Source organism: Macrotis lagotis, chromosome 8 (assembly GCF_037893015.1).
Source record: "Macrotis lagotis isolate mMagLag1 chromosome 8, bilby.v1.9.chrom.fasta, whole genome shotgun sequence".
Taxonomy (NCBI): Eukaryota; Metazoa; Chordata; class Mammalia; order Peramelemorphia; family Peramelidae; genus Macrotis; species Macrotis lagotis.
Window position 1 is genome coordinate 177,188,913 of NC_133665.1, and position 18,783 is coordinate 177,207,695.

The window sequence follows — 18,783 nt, forward strand, 5'->3', positions numbered from 1 at the left end:
CGGGTCCGGGCGGGTCCGGGGCGGCCGCGTGGCCGGGGCCTCGCCCGCCGGAAGCCCACGCGCAGCTCGCCTCGGTCCCGGCACTCGGACACTCTCCTCCGCTTCCGGCCCCGGCTCTGCTCGTCACGTGACGGGAGGGGCGGGCCCGGAGCCCCGCCGAGCGAGCTCCGCTCTCCACAATGAGTGGCCGCGCCCTTGAAGGGCGGGGCGGCGAGCAAAGACTCCAATCCCCGTGATGCCTCGGGCCGGAAGTGACGGAATCAATCGGCCCGCGGCTGATGAAAAAGCGGACGTGGAGGGGGCGGTCCTATCGGCCTGGGTCCGGCGGAGGGCGGGGCGGGCCTCGGTCGTCACTTCCTCCCCTCCCTCCTAGGCCCCGCCTCTTCCCCTCGGCGCCGGCGCAGTGGCCTCGGACCGGCAGGAAAAGGGGGCGGAGAAGGGGGGGGGGGCCGCGGGCGCTGACGCGATTCTGTCCGCGTTGGAGCCGCCGCCGCCGTGCCCGCCGCCGCGTGACGTGGCAGAGCCCAGCGCCAGCCGCCGAGCGCGAGCGCCCCGTCCCGACGATAAATGCCCGCCGGGCCGCCGCCGCCGCCAGCCGCCTGAGCCCGAGCCGCCGCCGCCGCCCCTGCGCACGCCAGCCGCGAGCAGAGCCGCGCAGGCCGCGGGGCCCGCCGCGCCCGCCGTCCCCCCTCGCGCCCCGCCGCCGCCGCCGCCGCCATGGGCCTCACCATCTCCTCGCTCTTCTCCCGCCTCTTCGGCAAGAAGCAGATGCGCATCCTGATGGGTGAGGCCCGCGGCGGCCCGGCCGCCCCTCGCGCCCCGCCGGGGGCTGCCCCAAGGTCACCCCGAGCGCGGGCCCCGCACAGCCGGGGGGCTTGTCCCGAGCCCCGGCTCGGCCCCCCCCCCCCGGCCCCGGCGCCTGGCATCGGGCCGTTCGGGGGAGCTTCCGGAGCTCGCCGCCGCGCCTCCTTGCAGTGCCCGGGCCGGGGGCGTGCTGGGAGCCCAGGACCACCCCTCACCCCCATCTGCGAGCCTTGCCCGGCCCCGACAGGGCCCGCACTCCTTGGCACTGGCCCGCGCCCGGGGCTCGCCACCCTCAGCCCGGCTCCAGGATGGCATTAATTACATGTCTTTCTGCTTTTGCTTTCAAGTGTGTCATTTTCCCCTCGTTTCTCTTCATATTTTGTCTTTTCTTTGTATTAATTATGTCTTTCTGCTTTTGCTTTCAACTTTGTCATTTTCCCCTTGTTTCTCTTCCTATTTTGTCTTTTCTTTGTATTAATTACATGTCTTTCTGCTTTTGCTTTCAACTGTCATTTTTCTCCTGTTTCTCTTCGTATTTTGTCTTTTCTTTGTATTAATTGCATATGTCTTTCTGCTTTTGCTTTCAAGTGTGTCATTTTCCCCTCGTTTCCTCTTCATATTTTGTCTTTTCTTTGTATCAATTATGTCTTTCTGCTTTTGCTTTCAACTTTGTCATTTTCCCCTCGTTTCCTCTTCATATTTTGTCTTTTCTTTGTATTAATTACATGTCTTTCTGCTTTTGCTTTCAACTGTCATTTTTCTCCTGTTTCTTTTCATATTTTGTCTTTTCTTTGTATTAATTGCACATCTTTCTGCTTTTGCTTTCAACTTTGTCATTTTTCCCTTATTTCTCTTCATATTTTGTCTTTTCTTTGTATTAGTTACATATGTCTTTCTGCTTTTGCTTTCAACTTTATGTGATTTTTTCTCCTGTTTCTCTTCATACTTTGGCTTTTCTCATGGTGCGGTAAAGTCTACATTCATCTACCACATTGCATTTATCCTTTCTCCAGTGGATGAATGAGCACTTGGTTTTTAGCTTTTGCTATTAGGAAACAGCACAACTTTATGACTGAAATTGCAGCCTGCAGAGAGATTAGAAATCTGAAAGGACTTTGAACTGTAATTTCATTTCTGACCTTTACATTAAAGATAGTAAATTACATTTGATTGTATTCTTGTGGCAAAAATAATATGAACGGGTCCTTTTACTTCAGAACTCACAAGAAATGAGGGCTTTTCTTTTAGGTCCTCTGTATCTTAAATCAGTTTTTGTCTAGACTAAGTAAAGGGACTCTGTTCTGGAGTGTGCTGTTCTAGAGAGTGTGTAAAACCCTGGTTTGAAGGCACAGGGGCAGGATATTGAGGAAAGTTGTAATTATATCTGTTGTCATGTGAGAAAGTATAGAAAGTGTTGAAAGGGTTGTAGGAATGTCAACTACCTACTTAGCTACTTATCTCTTTCCTAGATCAAAAGCAAGCTTTTGGCTCTAAATTGAATTTAAACTGAACTTCCTTCATCTCAGTTTTCTGCTCCTCTATTGTACTTCTGTTGTTTATCAGGTTCCCTTGATATAGAAGTCCATTAAAGACTGCCCAATATAAAGATAGTATTATATTGTTAGAAGATATCTATCTATACACATATGAACATTAAACAGCAAGCAGGGGTTTGTGTGCCTGTGTGTGTGTGTGTGTGTGTGTGTGTGTGTAAGTAAAATATAAGCTGAGAAGGATTTTGTTTGGATTTAAAGATTTAGGTTTTTAATCTCTTGGTTTAGGATTCAGAATATAACAAGGATGAGAGAACCTGATCAAACCTCTTGCCTTCCTGAAACCTTACAATCAGAAGGACATGGTTTTTGTTCATTGTAACCACAATGTGCTTTGCCAATGGTTCCACCTCTTCCTTTGTAGGTTACCCTCACACCTCCCGAGTCAGTGACTTTTTCTAGGATTTCCGTCCTTAAAAGGTGGTTAGGGATATGGATAACTTGTGGGCAGCTAGGTGGCGCAGTGGATAGAGTACTGGCTTTGGAGTTAGGAGAATAGGAGTTTGAATCCAGGCTCAGACACCTGCCACTTAGAAGCTATGTAACCTTGGGCAAGTCACTTAACCCTGATTGCCTTACATCCAGGGCCATCTCCAATCCTCCTGATCCATTCCTGGCTTTGGACCAGATGATTCTGAAGGAGAAAGTGAGACAGGTGACCTAGGCCAGCTCCCCCTCACTGGAATCCAGTTCATGTGCTTATCGTGGCATCACCTCCATGATGTCACGATCTTTTTGAGAATGAAGGACAAGCAAGAACAAGAAGAATTTTTTTTAAGAGTTCTTTGACTTTAATTTTTGATAATTATAAATTGGTCACATGTACTTTAAAGTATTTCACACCAGCTCAACTGCTGTAGTAAAATGAAGTTATTATAAAGGAGCAGTTGTTCATATGAATAATGCATGGATTTATCAGGAAGGTGATTTAGTTTAGATTTCTGATGAGACATGAATTGGAAAGGCAGCTATGTGACGCAGTGGATAGAGCACAGGCCCTGCAGTCAGGAGGACCAAAGTTCAAATCTGACCTCAGACACTATTAATTACCTGGTAGAGTGACCTTGGGCAAGTCACTTAATCCCACTGCCTTGCAAAAACCAAGAAAAAGAGATGGATTGGAATTTGACACTTAATTTTGTTATAATGTCTTAAGATTTGATTGCCAAAAATGTATCTACATTCATAAGATGTCCAATTTGATGATTTTGTTATCAGGATAACACTAGTGCTAATAATAGCTAGCAGTTATCTAATTCCTTATGGTTTGCAAAATGCTTTACAGGTATCTTATTTATTAGAACAACTTTGGGTCACGGTGCACTTGCCCAGGGTTACCCAACTAGTAAATGTCTAATGCTGAATTTTAGCACAGGAATTCCTGGATGGAGCCACAGATCATAGGATTGATCATACTTTTAGAATAGGAATATACTTTAGAAGTCATCTAATAATCCAATTCTTTCACTTCATAGATTGGGAGTCATCTGTCTGTTCTAAAAACCCTTAAACTAATGAAGGACTCCATTTAATAATTTTCCAGACTAATGATCATTCAATCTTTGAGGCAAAAATGAATTTCCTTATCTAGTATCTTCTACTTACTGATCTTGTGTTTTTTCCTCGATCATATATAGTACTGAATACATTGAATGGTCTTCAGATATGAAAGTCTTTTCAGAGTTTTTTTTAAGATGAAATATTTCTCTCTCTCTCTCTCTCTCTCTCTCACACACACACACACACACACACATACGACAACAAACATTAATCTCATATGCTTTATATGTTATATGCTGGGAAAACATAGAACAGTCCCTACCCTTAGGAAGAGTGCATCCTACTGAGATTCAGAGAGTCTCTGAGTTTTGTGAATGGAAGGGAGCTACACATTCTTGAAATGTTAAAGAAGAATGTGAAGTTGCTTGTCTTTTGGTAGCAGAATTTAATTAGGGATTTCTTCAGGAACATCTAATATAATTCTATGATGTTCTGCTTGGGGCAACTGAGGCCCTGTGGAGGGAAATGATTTGTCCAGAATCTCTCAGCAAGTTAGTGACAGGGACAGCCACAACCCAAACCTTTGTCTTTACTCCGCTATTTGGGGAGGTTCATAACAAGTGTAAGTCAAGAAATTGGAAGGTTTTTGTTCTCAAATTGAGAGAGCAGAGTTTTAGAAGTAAAGGAAACTTTAGTGAAAACTTCAAAATAAAAGGTAAATTTTTGCTGATGATGCAGAAGCCGCCATTCTTGTCCAGCCTACTTCACTTCTGTGAAAGTTCCACTACTGGCAGAAGCGTTCTCTTCCTCTCACCCCTACTCCTGCATCTGTCTGGACAATAAAATAAAATCACTTAACATTTACCTAAATATTTGTCCTCATAACACTTTGTCAGAGAAATCAATATTTACTCTGGCTTAGGGACCTTTCTGGAATACAAAAATTTAAAGGAGATGGTAGAACTTGCCAAGTTTCATAGTTTTAGGCTGTTAAGAGTTGAAACACTATCCTTAGCTAAGTGTCGTCATGTAGATAAGGAGCATCTGGCCCTGTAAGGGCGCCACCTTCCCGCCTGGGTGCTTATGTCTCCCAGCAGCTATTTCTGATCTTGTTTGTGCACCAGCAGATTCAGCGGGCTTCATCTTGTTGTGTGCTGCATTCAGAGCAGAGCACTTGCTATACTGCTCCAGTGGTCAAAGTACTGGGGGGGGGTGGTTATTATAAAATGCTTTGAGTAATTATCTCAGCTGAGAAGAAAGGCTTTTTGAATTGTTTTGCTGCTGATTAGCACCTCCACTAAAAGTCTAGCCAAGCTCAAGATGTCAAATAACCAGTTCCTGAATTACAACACTGAGTTGTTTGCAGTTTAAATAGAAATTCTTCCTTATGTATAGTTTTCATATATTCAACTACAGCTGAAATAGAAATTTGTAAATTTAAATCTTTTTTTTCAACCTTATTCTTAATTATATATTCAAAACTCTTAAAAGTTTTCCCCTATTCTGAAATGTACTTTCCTTTTCTTGAATCCTGTGGCAACATTAAGGAAATTCATATTTAAAAGATTAACACAAGTGGTTACTTGGGGTTCTAGTTCATACATTTATAGATAGATAGATAGATAGATAGATAGATAGATATCAGTTTATGCTTTAAGTAAGCACATCTTAGGAGAAGCTATTGATCATTGAAGCAATTTATTGTACATTTTAATTGATATTTATTAGTCTTTTTGTGTGTGTGTGTTTATATATATATTTTAGTTTTTGCAAGGCAATGGGTTTAAGTGGCTTGCCCAAGGCCACACAGCTAGGTAATTATTAAGTGTCTGAGACTGGATTTGAACGCAGGTACTCCTGACTCCAGGGCCGGTGCTTTATCCACTACGCCACCTAGCCGCCCCATAGTCTTGTGTATTTTACAAGAGAGATTAAAATCTAATTGTCATCTTTGAGGTTTATTTTTAAAATACATATTCTAGTATATAAAAAAATAACATTCTTAAGCCAATAGCTTTATATGATAGCACTGCTTCTATAAATACTTAGTATTCTATTATGAGTGTTTGAAAGATTAGGTGAAATTATTTTACAGTTATTTAAGATCTGGTTTCAAAAGTAGCTGTATGAGAGAAAAGTCTTTTAGCCTAAGCCTGGTAGGAGGGATATCTTTTGACAGAGAGAGACAGAGACAGAGAGACAGACAGACAGACATGGGATGGGAGCTAGGCAGGCCCATACTCTGTGTATATCAAATTAGTCAGAACATATTTTGGGGGGGGGGAACAGGAAGCAACAAAGTGAGCCAATTCATATGAAATTCTCTCAGAATATGCAAGAAGTTCAGAAAAATAGGAAGACAGAACTGATGCCAAATAAGTAGCCATATACATACACAGTGACTAAAATAATAATGTAAACCAAAAAATGCTAAAAGGATTCCTGTGTCTAAGTAATTGCAATAACCAGTCTTGGCCCTAAAAGAGGGAAAGAAACACCTCTCTCTTTTTGGTGGAGGTAGAACTGCTTATTTTTGATGAAGATTTGCAAATGTCAGATACTTGGGCACCCTGAAGGGTTATTTTGTGTATAAAAACTTTTTTTGTTCCTAAGGGAGCCTTCTTTGAGAATAGAATATATCTGGAAATGGTATAAAAGTTAAAGACATCAGTAAAATTTATTTTTTTTAGTAAAACTTATTTTTAAATTTTTAAGTAGTAATTAACAAAGTTTTGTTTAAAAATTAACATCAGTTATATATTGCCTAGTCTAGTTGCCTGAGTGCAAGTTTTTAATATAAAATTTGGCTATAATTTTGACCTGGTGTTTTGTTTAGTCAAAAATGAGTTTTGCTTCAGTTTTAAATATTGACTAAAGTCACTTTGTACTTTATTCACCATTGACCAGGCTCCCCGTCATTTTGGCAAATGTACCCTCCCACTGCCACTGGGGATGCCAGACATTTAAAGGATAGAGTTTAGTTGGGTTGGAAATTGGAGCTCCCTGTAGCCCTGGTAACAATGACTCACGGGAGTTGGACTATTGTAGTAGAGCTTTACAAGTTTAAACATTCTATTATACTCTTTAAAATGTTTAAATGTGTTTGCCATGCTTGGAGAAATAGTAAGTTTCTTAAAAAATCTACAGTTATGATGGTGTTAAGAGTGGTAAGTTACAAGCTATGATGCATTATGAATAAGGAAAGAGAAAGTAAAAAAAATAGCATTTCCTTGTAGAAGGAATTTGAATCATCTGTTCATGAAAGAGGCAGCACAATAATAGTTGCCACTTTGGTGGCAAGAATTAGGTTCAAGAGTCTCCTGGTCTAATATCTGGTAGTGCGTCACTCTGAAGCCTGAGCCAGTGCTTAATCTAACTTTTTTTTCCTTCTAAAGGCAGTGGCATTGAGTGACTTGCCCTCACACAAGTAGGTAATTAAGTGTCTGAGACTGGATTTGAACTCAGGTCCTCCTGACTCCAGGGCCGGTGCTCTATCCACTGTGCTACCTAGCTGCCCATCAACTAACTCTTAAGATTATAAATTGCTGGTCTTGGAGACAGTTCAATGCTAGGATTTTCTGATGATGATGATGAAATAAACAGATCTGCTCCCTACTTTCTGCCTGTCAATATCCCCTCCCCCCATGAGTATTACTGAGTACCTTTTTGAAAGAAAATTAAATATTAACTTTTAAATACTTGAGGTGATTAAGTCATTCTAGTTTGAGTCTTCAGTAACACAACAGAAACCAAGTAAAGAAATTTACTATTTTTTTCATCTTGAAATGTTATGCTCATTGTATGCTGTTGAACACTCATTAAATGAATGCTCCAGAATTGATATTTAAAAGTTTTCAGGTCTCCTGAAATTTGAATTTATATTTGGATTTTATTTTGTTCTTTTTAAATAATTAGTTGGTGTTTTTCTTTTCTGCTGCAAATTTTAACCAATCCTGTGGCTCAGGGTAAGGCCCCAGAAGCTCTAAAAATATAAGTGTATTTGGTAAGGGTGGACAAGGTGGAGTTTGATGCCTCCTCTAATTACAAGGCTGTGACCATTGAGGTCTTCAGCTGCCTTTTCATTCATTCATTCATTTATTATGGGTTTTGTCACCTGCAAGAAAGTTGTTCCTCAATATTGCCCTGCTTCAATTGCCCTTGGCCTGGGAAACCTTCTGATGTGCTCCTTGGAGGCCCAGGACCCAAGTCTTGCTTGCTTTTGACCAGGTGACTTGGGACTGTCTTGCCACCTCTCAGAAGTGGTTTCTCATTTGTGAAAGAAGGAATAGTCATTTTTACATGTGAATGAAATAGCTTTGCTTAAATGCTCCTTGTCTAGTGAGGTAATAGAAATAGAATTGTGAGCCTCCTGTACTATCTATATCTGACCTGTTCTAGTCTCTTAGTTTTTTAAATAGTCATTTTTTTTTTAAGTTTTTGCAAGGCAGTGGAGTTAAGTGGCTTGCCCAAGGCCACACAGCTAGGTAATTATTAAGTGTCTGAGGCCAAATTTGAACTCAGGTACTCTTGAAAGTTTGGTATATAATGTATGAGACTCACTGTGCTAAATGCCCAGAGATCATTGAGTCCAGCCTTATCGTATGTATGTATCAGGAAATTTGATGCACAAAGAAGTTACTAGTCTTGCTCAGTTACCTGTGTGGTACAGAACCTCAACCAAGGTCTACCCTCCACACTGCTGTTTCCCTTGATTTGTACTGGGAAGATGATGTTTAAACAAACTGAGATCATTTTTGCCTTTAGAAACTTGAAGTCATTTCTTCTCCTTCCCCTTTTCTATAATATGAGTCAAAGAAGTAGAATTGATTTTTCTTTGTTTATATTCTCCTTGTAATTAATTTTTTGATCATTGATGAGGCTACCAAGAAAAGTTAAATAACTGGACTTTTCTGGTTGAAATATTTTCTTTAGTTGAAATGTTTTTCTAGGACTCAAAAAGAATGTTAAAAAGACATTTTTTAATTTTTACATTTATTCCCTGAAGTGTTTATGTTTTATTTTTTAAAGAAAACTTAATCTTTGGGTATTGTTTGTGAAATAATTTTGTATTTCAGACTGTGGATTTGGATCTAAAAATCTATTTTTATTTCCCTAGTTGGTTTGGATGCTGCTGGCAAGACAACTATTTTGTACAAGCTGAAGTTAGGGGAGATAGTCACCACCATTCCAACTATTGGTAAGGAAAATAATGATTCATTCCAATTTGTAAAGAGGTAATAGAGCTTTTAAAATCCAGAGTAGTACAATTTACTGCAAAGTAAATGCTGTTGTAATCAAACCAGTTTTTTTTTTATTTTGGAAGTTTACTAAATATTAGAACTTAAAAGAATAATAAAATATTGTAGTAATGGATTCTGTGAAACAATTTACATAACTATTACTGTTGTTTTCTTCTTAGGTTTTAATGTGGAAACAGTAGAATATAAGAATATTTGTTTCACGGTATGGGATGTTGGTGGTCAAGATAAAATTCGACCTCTTTGGAGGCATTACTTCCAAAACACACAGGTAGGATGCTGATTTTCTTACATATTACTAACATGTGGTAAGTATATACATTTATGCATATTTAGAAGCTGTTTCTCAGACATGAGTTAGCATTCCTCTTATCATCACTCTCATGTCCCAGGGTGGACCCCACCTAATACTTGTGTGGAGTTAATTAATTTGAAAATAGACTTTATTGAGTGATCACAAGAAGGATTTTGGGGTCCTCGATGGTGAATTAGTCATCTACCACTTTGTCACTTGCTTCACTTTACTGACTCAGTCTTTTTATTTATTTATTTTTTAGGTTTTTTTTTTTTTTTTTTTTTTTTTTGCAGGGCAATGGGGTTAAGTGGCTTGCCCAAAGGCCACACAGCTAGGTCATTATTAAGTGTCTGAGGCCAGATTTGAACTCAGGTCCTCCTGACTCCAGGGCCAGTGCTCTATCCACTGTGCCACCTAGCTGCCCCTTGACTCTCAATCTTAAATTAGGAAGTAACAGTAGAGAGGTGTTTACTTCAAGTTAAATAAATTTTGCTTTCATATACTAAACACCGACTTTAGAAGTCTTCTAATTTCATCAGATATAGTTTTCTTTTATAAAAATATTAGGAAAATTTGTAGTACACTAACTTGTTTATTTTGTGAATTTCATTTCTTTATGGTTTAGAAACCTAATGTAGCTAATGTGTTTTTACCATGACTTGTGCAGATCAAGGGGTTAGTATTTCCTTGCTCCCTGCATGACTCTCCCTTATCTTCATGTGCACTTAATCAGCTTGAAGCAAGCCTGAGGCCAAGACATTTTGACTGTCAACAGAGCCTTTATTAATCGCCTGTTGGGTGCCAGCATTGCACTGTGGGCTAGGGTGCAGAGACAAGCAACCAAGATGAAAAAACCTGACCCATAAAAGGGGGAGTGGGGGTGGGAAGGGGGTCAGGAAGGGGTAGGCTCACCATCTTAGAAATGGTGGATGTGACTGGAAGTGATGCAGGGTAGCCTCTCGGAGCTGGTGTTCTTGAGTGACTGAGCTGGCAGAGTGGGTGGAAAACTGGACTTGGGTCAATCAGTCCTGGGTTGGAATATTGCCGCAGGCACTTTCTAGCTGTGTGACCCTGGGTAAGTCACTTACTCTCTCAGCTTCAGTTTTCTTATCTGTAAAAGGGAGATAATATTTTTATTGTTATTATACTTTCCAATATCTAAGTGGAACTTAATATAGGCCTTTTTATCTTTTGAATATGTATTACAAAACGTTAGCAAGCTAATGTTTATTGGGAACTTGGTATGTGCAAAGGAGTTTGTCCAGATCTTTGTACTTTCCATGAAGTCCTGCAATTATATGCCACATGTCATTTCTTTTTCGATGCCTGGAGAATCAAACCTTTGTGGTCGTCGGTTTCTTCATCTGTAAATGAGAGTTTGGACTGCATGTGTCCTCAGAGTCCTTCTGTCTTTAAAGCTATGATCCTATGGGATGGCTAGGTGGCACAGTGGATAGAGCACCGGCCCTGGAGTCAGGAGGACCTGAGTTCAAACCCAGTCTCAGACACTTAATAATGACCTAGCCGTGTGGCCTTGGCCAAGCCACTTAATCCCATTGCCTTGCAAAAAAAAAAAAGCTATGATCCTGTGTGAATCCTAGGGGATGGCAGAGTTGTAATTAGCTGAGGACAGATGAGGACACAAGGTGGGGGAATGAAACCACATTGAATTCATGGTATTAAGGTGGAGCTGAGGCAGGAGAGGTGCCATAGGGAAACCTGGCCTCCAGTGCTTCCTGGTTGACTGACCTCTGACTGACCCTCCCAGAGCTCTCGGCCGCCTTTGTGCTTCGGGAAGCTTTCTCATCTCTTGAAATTTAGAGATGAAATCACAGGTCTGAACCAAAGAAATCGAGGTTGAAGGTAAATCTTTTTAGCTGAGTAAAGGTCAGGTGACTGGTGTTTGCTTACTTTTGCTAGTTTAATTCTGTTTATTTCTGACTCCAAAGTCTTATTTTTCAGTTGGGGTAAGATTCTGTCACTAGGTACCCCCTGGTCAAGTGGTTTGTACTATCACTGTCTTCTGAAAGGAAGATGCTTTTTTTTTTTAAAGAAAGAGGTATTGAGATAGTATAACTTAAGTAATTACTAATATTCAGTCCTATTTATTTTAATAATTTGATAATTGATTTCCCAATGTAGTCATCAATGTTACAAATTGATTTGACTTTTAAAGAAGATCTCTAAAGTATATTCAGCTTCATATTTTTCTTAATTCCATACCAATTCCTATCAATCATAGCCAAATTTCATCTCTTCCTCATGCTTAGACCTAATTAGAAAACTTGTTTCTAATTCGCTTCAAAGCCCTACTGTCTAATCAGACTGGGGCTTGTCTAAAGCTCCTTGTAACTTTTCATAGCTGGCTGTGTGAGTCTTTAGGAAAGCCTAATCATAACCTGTCTGTGTTAGACAAGGCTTTAATTTATGTTTGGCCATTAATATAGATTTTTGACCTGCAAGGAATCCAGTGCTCTTGCCTCATTTGTAGCCAAAGAACAAATCACATGTCTGTTGTAAAACATAAAATTTTGTGACTCTTCTCATTCACTCCATTCAGAAAGGAGTTAATTTCTAATCTTAGCCAAAGAATTTCCCCCTCCTCAGTGATGCTTTGGTGTTTGGCATTCAGCTGTGATATTCCTTCTGGGGTGCACAATAACATCACTCTGTGGCCTCTTCTTTTATGTCTGTTTTTCCACAGAGGGCTCCCCTAATATTTCAGATATAGAAGTCCTTTACTCTTAGCCACGAGGGTGTCCTTAAATCTGAAATGTTGAGAGGCTGCCTTCGATGTAGACTGCTTTCTAAAAACCATCCTTACTGCTTTCTAGAAGAACTTGGATTTCTCTCAGGATTACATTTTGAACAACATGGTTTCTAGGTAGCAGAGGGGCAGTAAACTAACGTTGTAGGTAGAAAGATAGCATCGTAAGGCTTGGAACCCAGTAGCATTTATTCAGGGTTTTGTGAAATATTGATCTGAGTTTGAGACCTGCCTCTGGCAGTCCCCCTAACTCTGAATCTGCCTCCAACTCTCCCCTTAAATTCTGTGTACATATTTCATCATTTGAAAAATGAAGGTACTGGCATTCATTACCTGAAAGGATGTTGGGTAGAGCCTGCCTGTTTGCTACAAAGTATGTATTATCTGTGAGCACTCCGGAGAGGTGATTCTTCCTCGGCTCTTCCATGAGATGGAGCAGGGAGGCTTAGAAGGTGATGCCTCATCATCTCTTTCTTTTAAATATTTTATTTTTTTTCCAACTATATACAATGGTAGTTTCTACCTATCATTTTATAAAGTTTTGAATTTTACAATCCCCCCCCCACAGAAGGCAATCTGATAACCTTTATGTTGTTTCTATGCTATACATTGATCAAAATTGAATGTGTTGAGAGATACAACATCATCTTTTTTTTTTTTTTTAGGTTTTTCAAGGCAAATGGGGTTAAGTGGCTTGCCCAAGGCCACACAGCTAGGTCATTATTAAGTGTCTGAGGCCAGATTTGAACTCAGGTACTCCTAACTCCAGGGCCGGTGCTCTATCTATTCACTGCGCCACCTAGCCAACCCCACAACATCATCTCTTAACATAGTTTTGAAACTGTTGACTTGCAAACTGTAGGGTCTAGACTGCAGGAGGAGAAAAATGGGGTAGAAGCAGGAGATGATGAATCTGGGGAGCTTAGAGATGAGGAAGGACAAGGCAGAGAGACAGACAAATGGTCATAGATTTAGAGGAACTCAGATGTCTGGGTCATGGGAAGAGAACTGCTGTGGTTGATGGTGAGATCCAGAGCTTGACTCTTAATGTGTTGGTTGAAGGCGGTAATGGTGGGAGTTGACAGAAGATGGTGAACTAGGAAGCCAGACTCTTTAGGCCATTGGTGTGTATGTAAAAGTCCCCAACCTGGGGGGAGAGTGGAAACCAAAAGGAATAACTTCTTGGCTTGTATGTGTGGATGAGAGTGAACCTCAAAGGAAAAGTTACAGAGTGAGTTCCACATGAGGAGCGTCTAGAATCAGCAATGAATGGCAAGTGCCATGCTGGAGGATGTCCCAGTTACAGTATGGCCAGAAAATAAAGGAGTTCCCCAGAAGTTTCTGTGAAATAGACCTGAGAATGTCCTCTTGCTTCCATCATCCTTCTCTGTATGCACCATGCTACTAGGTATGAGTGGACATGTCACCACGCTTCTTTGACTGGATTTCAATGTTCTCTTGGAAAAAAATATAATTTACTGTTGCTTCAGGAATGATCCATGCAACTAATGAACTTGAGCAGCTGTAAAACTAGCTACAGGGAGGGAAAACATCAACTATCTAACAAGCATGACCTGGATTCCTAAACTGTTTCTTATTAAGCACCGTCATGAGGTGAAGAGCCTTATGGGGGGGGGAAGGACACGCAAGAGCAAGAGCAAGAATGAAATTGCCCTGACCTCTAGGAACTCATCGTCTTAGACAGTGTAAGTTGAGTTTTTTTTTTTGATTTTATGTATTTTAGAGGGGTGGCTAGGTGGCATAGTGGATAAAGCACCAGCTCTGGAGTCAGGAGGACCTGGGTTCAAATCTGGTCTCAGACACTTAATAATTACCTAGCCGTGTGGCCTTGGGCAAACCACTTAACTCCATTTGCCTTGCAAAAACCTAAAAAAAAAAATTATGTATTTTAGGCAGTGGGATTAAGTGATTTGCCCAAATTCACACAGCTAGGCAATTATTAAGTGTCTGAGGCCAGATTTGACCTCAGGTCCGCCTGACTCCAGGGCTGCCTAGCTGCCCTGAGACTGATTTGTTAAGAAAATGTAAAATGTTTCCCAAATTATGGGTGGTTCTTGGCTTTCAGGGAGTGTTAGAAGATGGAATGGAGCAGGATAGGAGGGAGGAACAGGACTAGGGCGGATACAAAATAATAGTAGCTCTGGAATTCTCTAGTGCTTTCTTTAAAAATTAGGGGGGAAAAAGGTTGGGTTTGAGGGGGATTATGTGACCTGGTATTTTGAGGACCAGTGAGCAAGCAGTTGTACCTAGTCCTAGATGGAGGCCAGGGCCTTGGAGAGGAAGATTCAGGTATCAGAGATCCGTGAGGTTTCTTTCCTGTGGCACTGCCACTGTGTTGCTCTCTGGAAATTGGTTAGACACTGCTTCTGTTAGCATAAGTACTCTTTAGGGTTATCTGGCTTGTACTTGAATATTCCCTTGATTATTTGGTGATTGTTCAGTGTCCAAAGATAGCAGTTTTAGAACTCAAGATGATGCCAATTGTGCGTTAAAACTTTTTTCCAGATTCCTTGTGCTTTTTTTTTTTTTTTTTTTTTTTTAGTTTTCAAGGCAATGGGGTTAAGTGGCTTGCCCAAGGCCACACGGCTAGGTAATTATTAAGTGTCTGAGGCCGGATTTGAACTCAGGTACTCCTGACTCCAAGGCCAGTGCTCTATCCACTGCACCACCTAGCCACCCCCCCTTATGCTCTTTATAAAATAAAAAAGCAGAATATGGTTCATGTCCCTTCTCCCCTCTTTTCCCCCCAACATATCCTATTTGAAAAGTAACTATTTGGGGTTCATGTTTCTTTTTCCCAGTGCTAGCTGAATAGATCATGGGCTTACGTTTCTATGGGAATCCAAATTGTAGTAAATATAACCCAGATATTTCTAAATACTGGGGATCCCATAGTAAATACACAGGAATCAAAGTGGTTAGTTCTTTTTTTAAGATTTTGTTTTAGATGTCATAATGACAAAGAACACCTGACTTAGAAGACCTTTATTTCAAACTCTGCTCAGTTGTTAGAATTTTATTTAATTTTTATTTCAGGCACAATTCGCCTTTTTTCACTTATATATAAACAGTGATGAAGAAGCCACTGCCCTGCTTGAGTTGTGGATAAACACTTGGTATTGATAAACACTTGGTATTGGTGACATGTCCACTCATACCTAGTAGCATGGTGCGTACAGAGAAGGATGATGGAAGCAAGAGGACATTCTCAGGTCTATTAAGACAAATGGGGTAAAGTGACTTGCCCAAGGCCACACAGCTAGTAGGTAGTTGTTAAGTGTCTGAGGCTGGATTTGAACTCGGGTCCTCCTGACTCCAGGGCCGGTGCTTTAACCACTGCGCCACCTAACCGTCCCCATTGATTGTTTTTACAAGATGGTCAGTGAATTCAGTGAATTTCTGTTAGATTTCATGCCCCATAGTCCTATTTCATTTTGGTTGCTCTAGTTTTGGTAGATGACATCAGATGGAGCTTTAGAGAAGTCACACTGAATTAAAGTTTAGCAGAAATTTTGCAGCTGTCCATTCCTCATTAGCTTCTCAGACATAAGAACTGAAGTGCTGTGGAGACCAAACATCAGGTATCGGACATGAAGGCTGACCTTGTAGAGTACTGTGGTGGGTTTGCTGGCTTGTGGTTCCAGTAGCCATGCCTCACAGGAATGATGGGCAGCTTGACAAGGATGATGGCACCACAGATACTCCTAAGTCATTTCTTTGGGCATTTGATATCCAGGCTTACGTGACTAGTGTAGTTAATGGTGGCCACCAAAGTCTTGAACTCACTTCTATGAAAAGTTAGAGAAGGAAGGAAAAGAATTTGGATAAAATTAGTCAGTTTTATGACTATGTAGCATATTTAGTAAAAGTTTTGGGTATGAGTTGATTGTGCTATTTGGAATGATTCACTTTAACTAAAATCTTGACAAAAAAATAGTGTGGCTTTTGGGCGGTATATTTAGTCAATGATTTGCTCATCAGAATTTTTTTTTCTTTCCAGGGTCTTATTTTTGTGGTAGATAGCAATGATCGTGAGAGAATTCAAGAAGGAGCTGAAGAACTGCAGAAAATGGTAAGAAGATGATAATTAAATGAAAAGATGAATAAAAAGATAATTAAATTAAAATAAAACTGATATGTTGTTCAACTAGATGTAACATTTTGATCTTGGAGCCAGAGAGATAATGAATTTTAGTGCAGGTAGGGGTATTGGGAAATCTAGTTTCTTAGAGATGAAGGGACTGAGCTCTTTAAGAGGTCATGGGAGTACCCACTGTCAGACCCAGCTCACTTGGTACTTGCCCCATCTTTCTCTTCCTTCATTTATGTCATAAATGTTTGACCAGAACAGCCCCATTTAGCGAAGATTACCTTGATGTCTTGGAGACTCCTTTCTCTGTGTTGTAGCTGGTCCTTCCAGTCACATCTGAAGACAAAGATGGCACATTTTTCTCTGCCCGTTTGCATCTTGATAAGTTGTTATCATTTGAGAAATTCATGACAGGAACTATGCAGCCCACGTGCATAGAGGCACAGATAGCCTGGTTGTGTAGCGGGGCAGATTTCCCCTTCTTGCTTGGTTGAAGAGACAGGAAAGGACAGGAGTGAGGGGAGATAGTAACTCACCAACATTTGTTAACCTGAATCAGACTCTCTTGTCCACCCTTACTTGGGCTGACATCTTCCCTTGCTGCAGGTGGGCCTGCTCAATAGGCATCTTGCTGGGCGATCAGACAAGGTTGTCTGGCTCTTTTGCTTTGAATGATTTTGCCTTGGGTTGTCAGTGAAGAATTTGAAACTTGCTAAACCATTAAGCAGCTTGCTCTGACTGCCTTCCATTTCTTCTGTGGCAGCCAGGGCCAGGGCTGGACATGCACCATTCGTGTTTTGGGTCAGTGCTAGGGGAGCAGAGAAAAACCTTAATGATCCCTGCCCTCATGACCTTCATTTATTTAGTGGATTCTTTATACCACAGCTGAGTGTCTAGGAGATTTGTCTGGAGTAATGTGAGCGGCCCATCAGCCTAAAGCTTGTTGGAGGCTGGAGGTTCTGTCAGATCAGACTGGGAGGAGAGCTTTGCTCGCCTCAGTGACGGATTTCGTTAACACCAATTTATTCCCAGCTTCAGGAAGATGAATTGCGGGATGCTGTGTTGCTGCTCTTTGCAAACAAGCAGGATCTGCCAAATGCCATGGCCATCAGTGAGATGACAGATAAACTAGGCCTGCAGTCCCTTCGCAACAGAACTGTAAGTGTGGCGCTAGAGCTAGCCTCCCTGGAGGGGTGGCAGGATAGTGGGTGGTCACTGGGGATGAAGAAGACTCTTGTAGGATTGCATTAGGCTTACTGGAAAGAAGTCATTTCTCTTGTGACTTGGGGGTCCACTATGGGGAAGATATTTTGAAAGTGACTAGACTGTAATAGTTTTTTTTTTTTCCTTATTTCTTGACAGTGGTATGTTCAAGCTACCTGTGCTACACAAGGAACCGGCCTGTACGAGGGTCTTGACTGGCTGTCAAATGAGCTCTCAAAACGTTAAATCCAACTGGATAACTAACCAAGGACATGTTTGATAGAATTGGGTCTAGGCTTGTTACAACAAAATTAGTTTGCATCTTGGTTATTAAATGGTATCTTGGAACTGGTTTGGGCAGGATTTTACAGCATTTAAACTTATTTTGTTGCCAATTATTGTTTACCAAGTTTAATGTTGCTATCACAGCAGATATACTTGGATTAAAAAAAATTTCCTTAACTTGAAAAAAAGTGTACTCTTATGATTTTACTTCCCTTGGCCTAAATGCCTGGACATAGCTATTGTGAGAACCTTTAAATGAATATGTTTTGAATGTTTTTTTGAGCCCCAATAAATAATGTTTTAAAGTTTCCCTTTGCTACTTTACTGATACCTTATGTCATTCCTTGGACAGTCTGCTGATTTCAAAACGTAGCATTCCATTTGTATTTATTTCTCTCCCTTGCCAAAAAGACTTTCTAAATACTGCTGCTGCCAGCCAAGAAAATGCTCTAAAACACTATTCAGATTTCCTGCAACTGAGAGACATTGGACTTTTTTTTATTAACCAGCCCTGCTTATCTTTGTGTGATTTGGACTTGATGGATAATTAATTCTGTGCTGGTGGCAAAGAGTTGATCCTGAGGTGGCTTTTAATACTCAGCAGATTGTCTTCCTTTATATTGTATCTTTTTTTATGTTGCATGTTGCTTTTGGTATCAGCCTGACTTTTGCCCAGTGTATCATAGTTCAGCTGATGTTTTATTGTTTATTGGTGAACATATCTTCATTAAGAGATTTTGGAAAATTCATCAAACTCAATAATGAATTAGTTTCTTCATAACCCACTTGAAATTATTCCTAATAAAATGATAAAAATATATAATTGGGTTTGTGCCTTTTTAATCTCAAAGATCTATCCTTGTTAGGAAAGCTTTTATGATGTTCTCGAGTAAAAAACAAAAGTCATAATGAATCATCCCAAACCTGAATTTGTGAGGCTCTGTTAATCATAATCAAAACGACTCAGTAAGCATTTATTAGGCTCCTGCTGCGTGCTGGACCTTGTT

At 40.8% G+C, this 18,783-nt stretch overlaps 1 protein-coding gene across 1 annotated transcript; it reads left to right on the plus strand.

Annotated features, from left to right (window-relative positions):
• Nucleotides 1-676: 676 nt before the first annotated feature.
• Nucleotides 677-18,592, plus strand: ARF4 (ARF GTPase 4). Its single transcript, XM_074198895.1, has 6 exons — nucleotides 677-784; nucleotides 8,974-9,054; nucleotides 9,277-9,386; nucleotides 16,199-16,270; nucleotides 17,321-17,446; nucleotides 17,651-18,592. Exons 1-6 carry the CDS (start codon nucleotides 718-720, stop codon nucleotides 17,735-17,737), a joined length of 543 nt encoding a protein of 180 aa, XP_074054996.1. The 5' UTR covers nucleotides 677-717; the 3' UTR covers nucleotides 17,738-18,592.
• Nucleotides 18,593-18,783: the final 191 nt, after the last annotated feature.

Excerpts from the sequence above, each read along its gene's own strand:
- ARF4 (XM_074198895.1), top strand. The coding sequence starts at position 718 with ATGGGCCTCACCATCTCCTCGCTCTTCTCCCGCCTCTTCGGCAAGAAG. Across the intron at positions 16,271-17,320 it reads CTGAAGAACTGCAGAAAATG|CTTCAGGAAGATGAATTGCG; the intron begins GTAAGAAGATGA and ends ATTTATTCCCAG. Across the intron at positions 17,447-17,650 it reads AGTCCCTTCGCAACAGAACT|TGGTATGTTCAAGCTACCTG; the intron begins GTAAGTGTGGCG and ends ATTTCTTGACAG.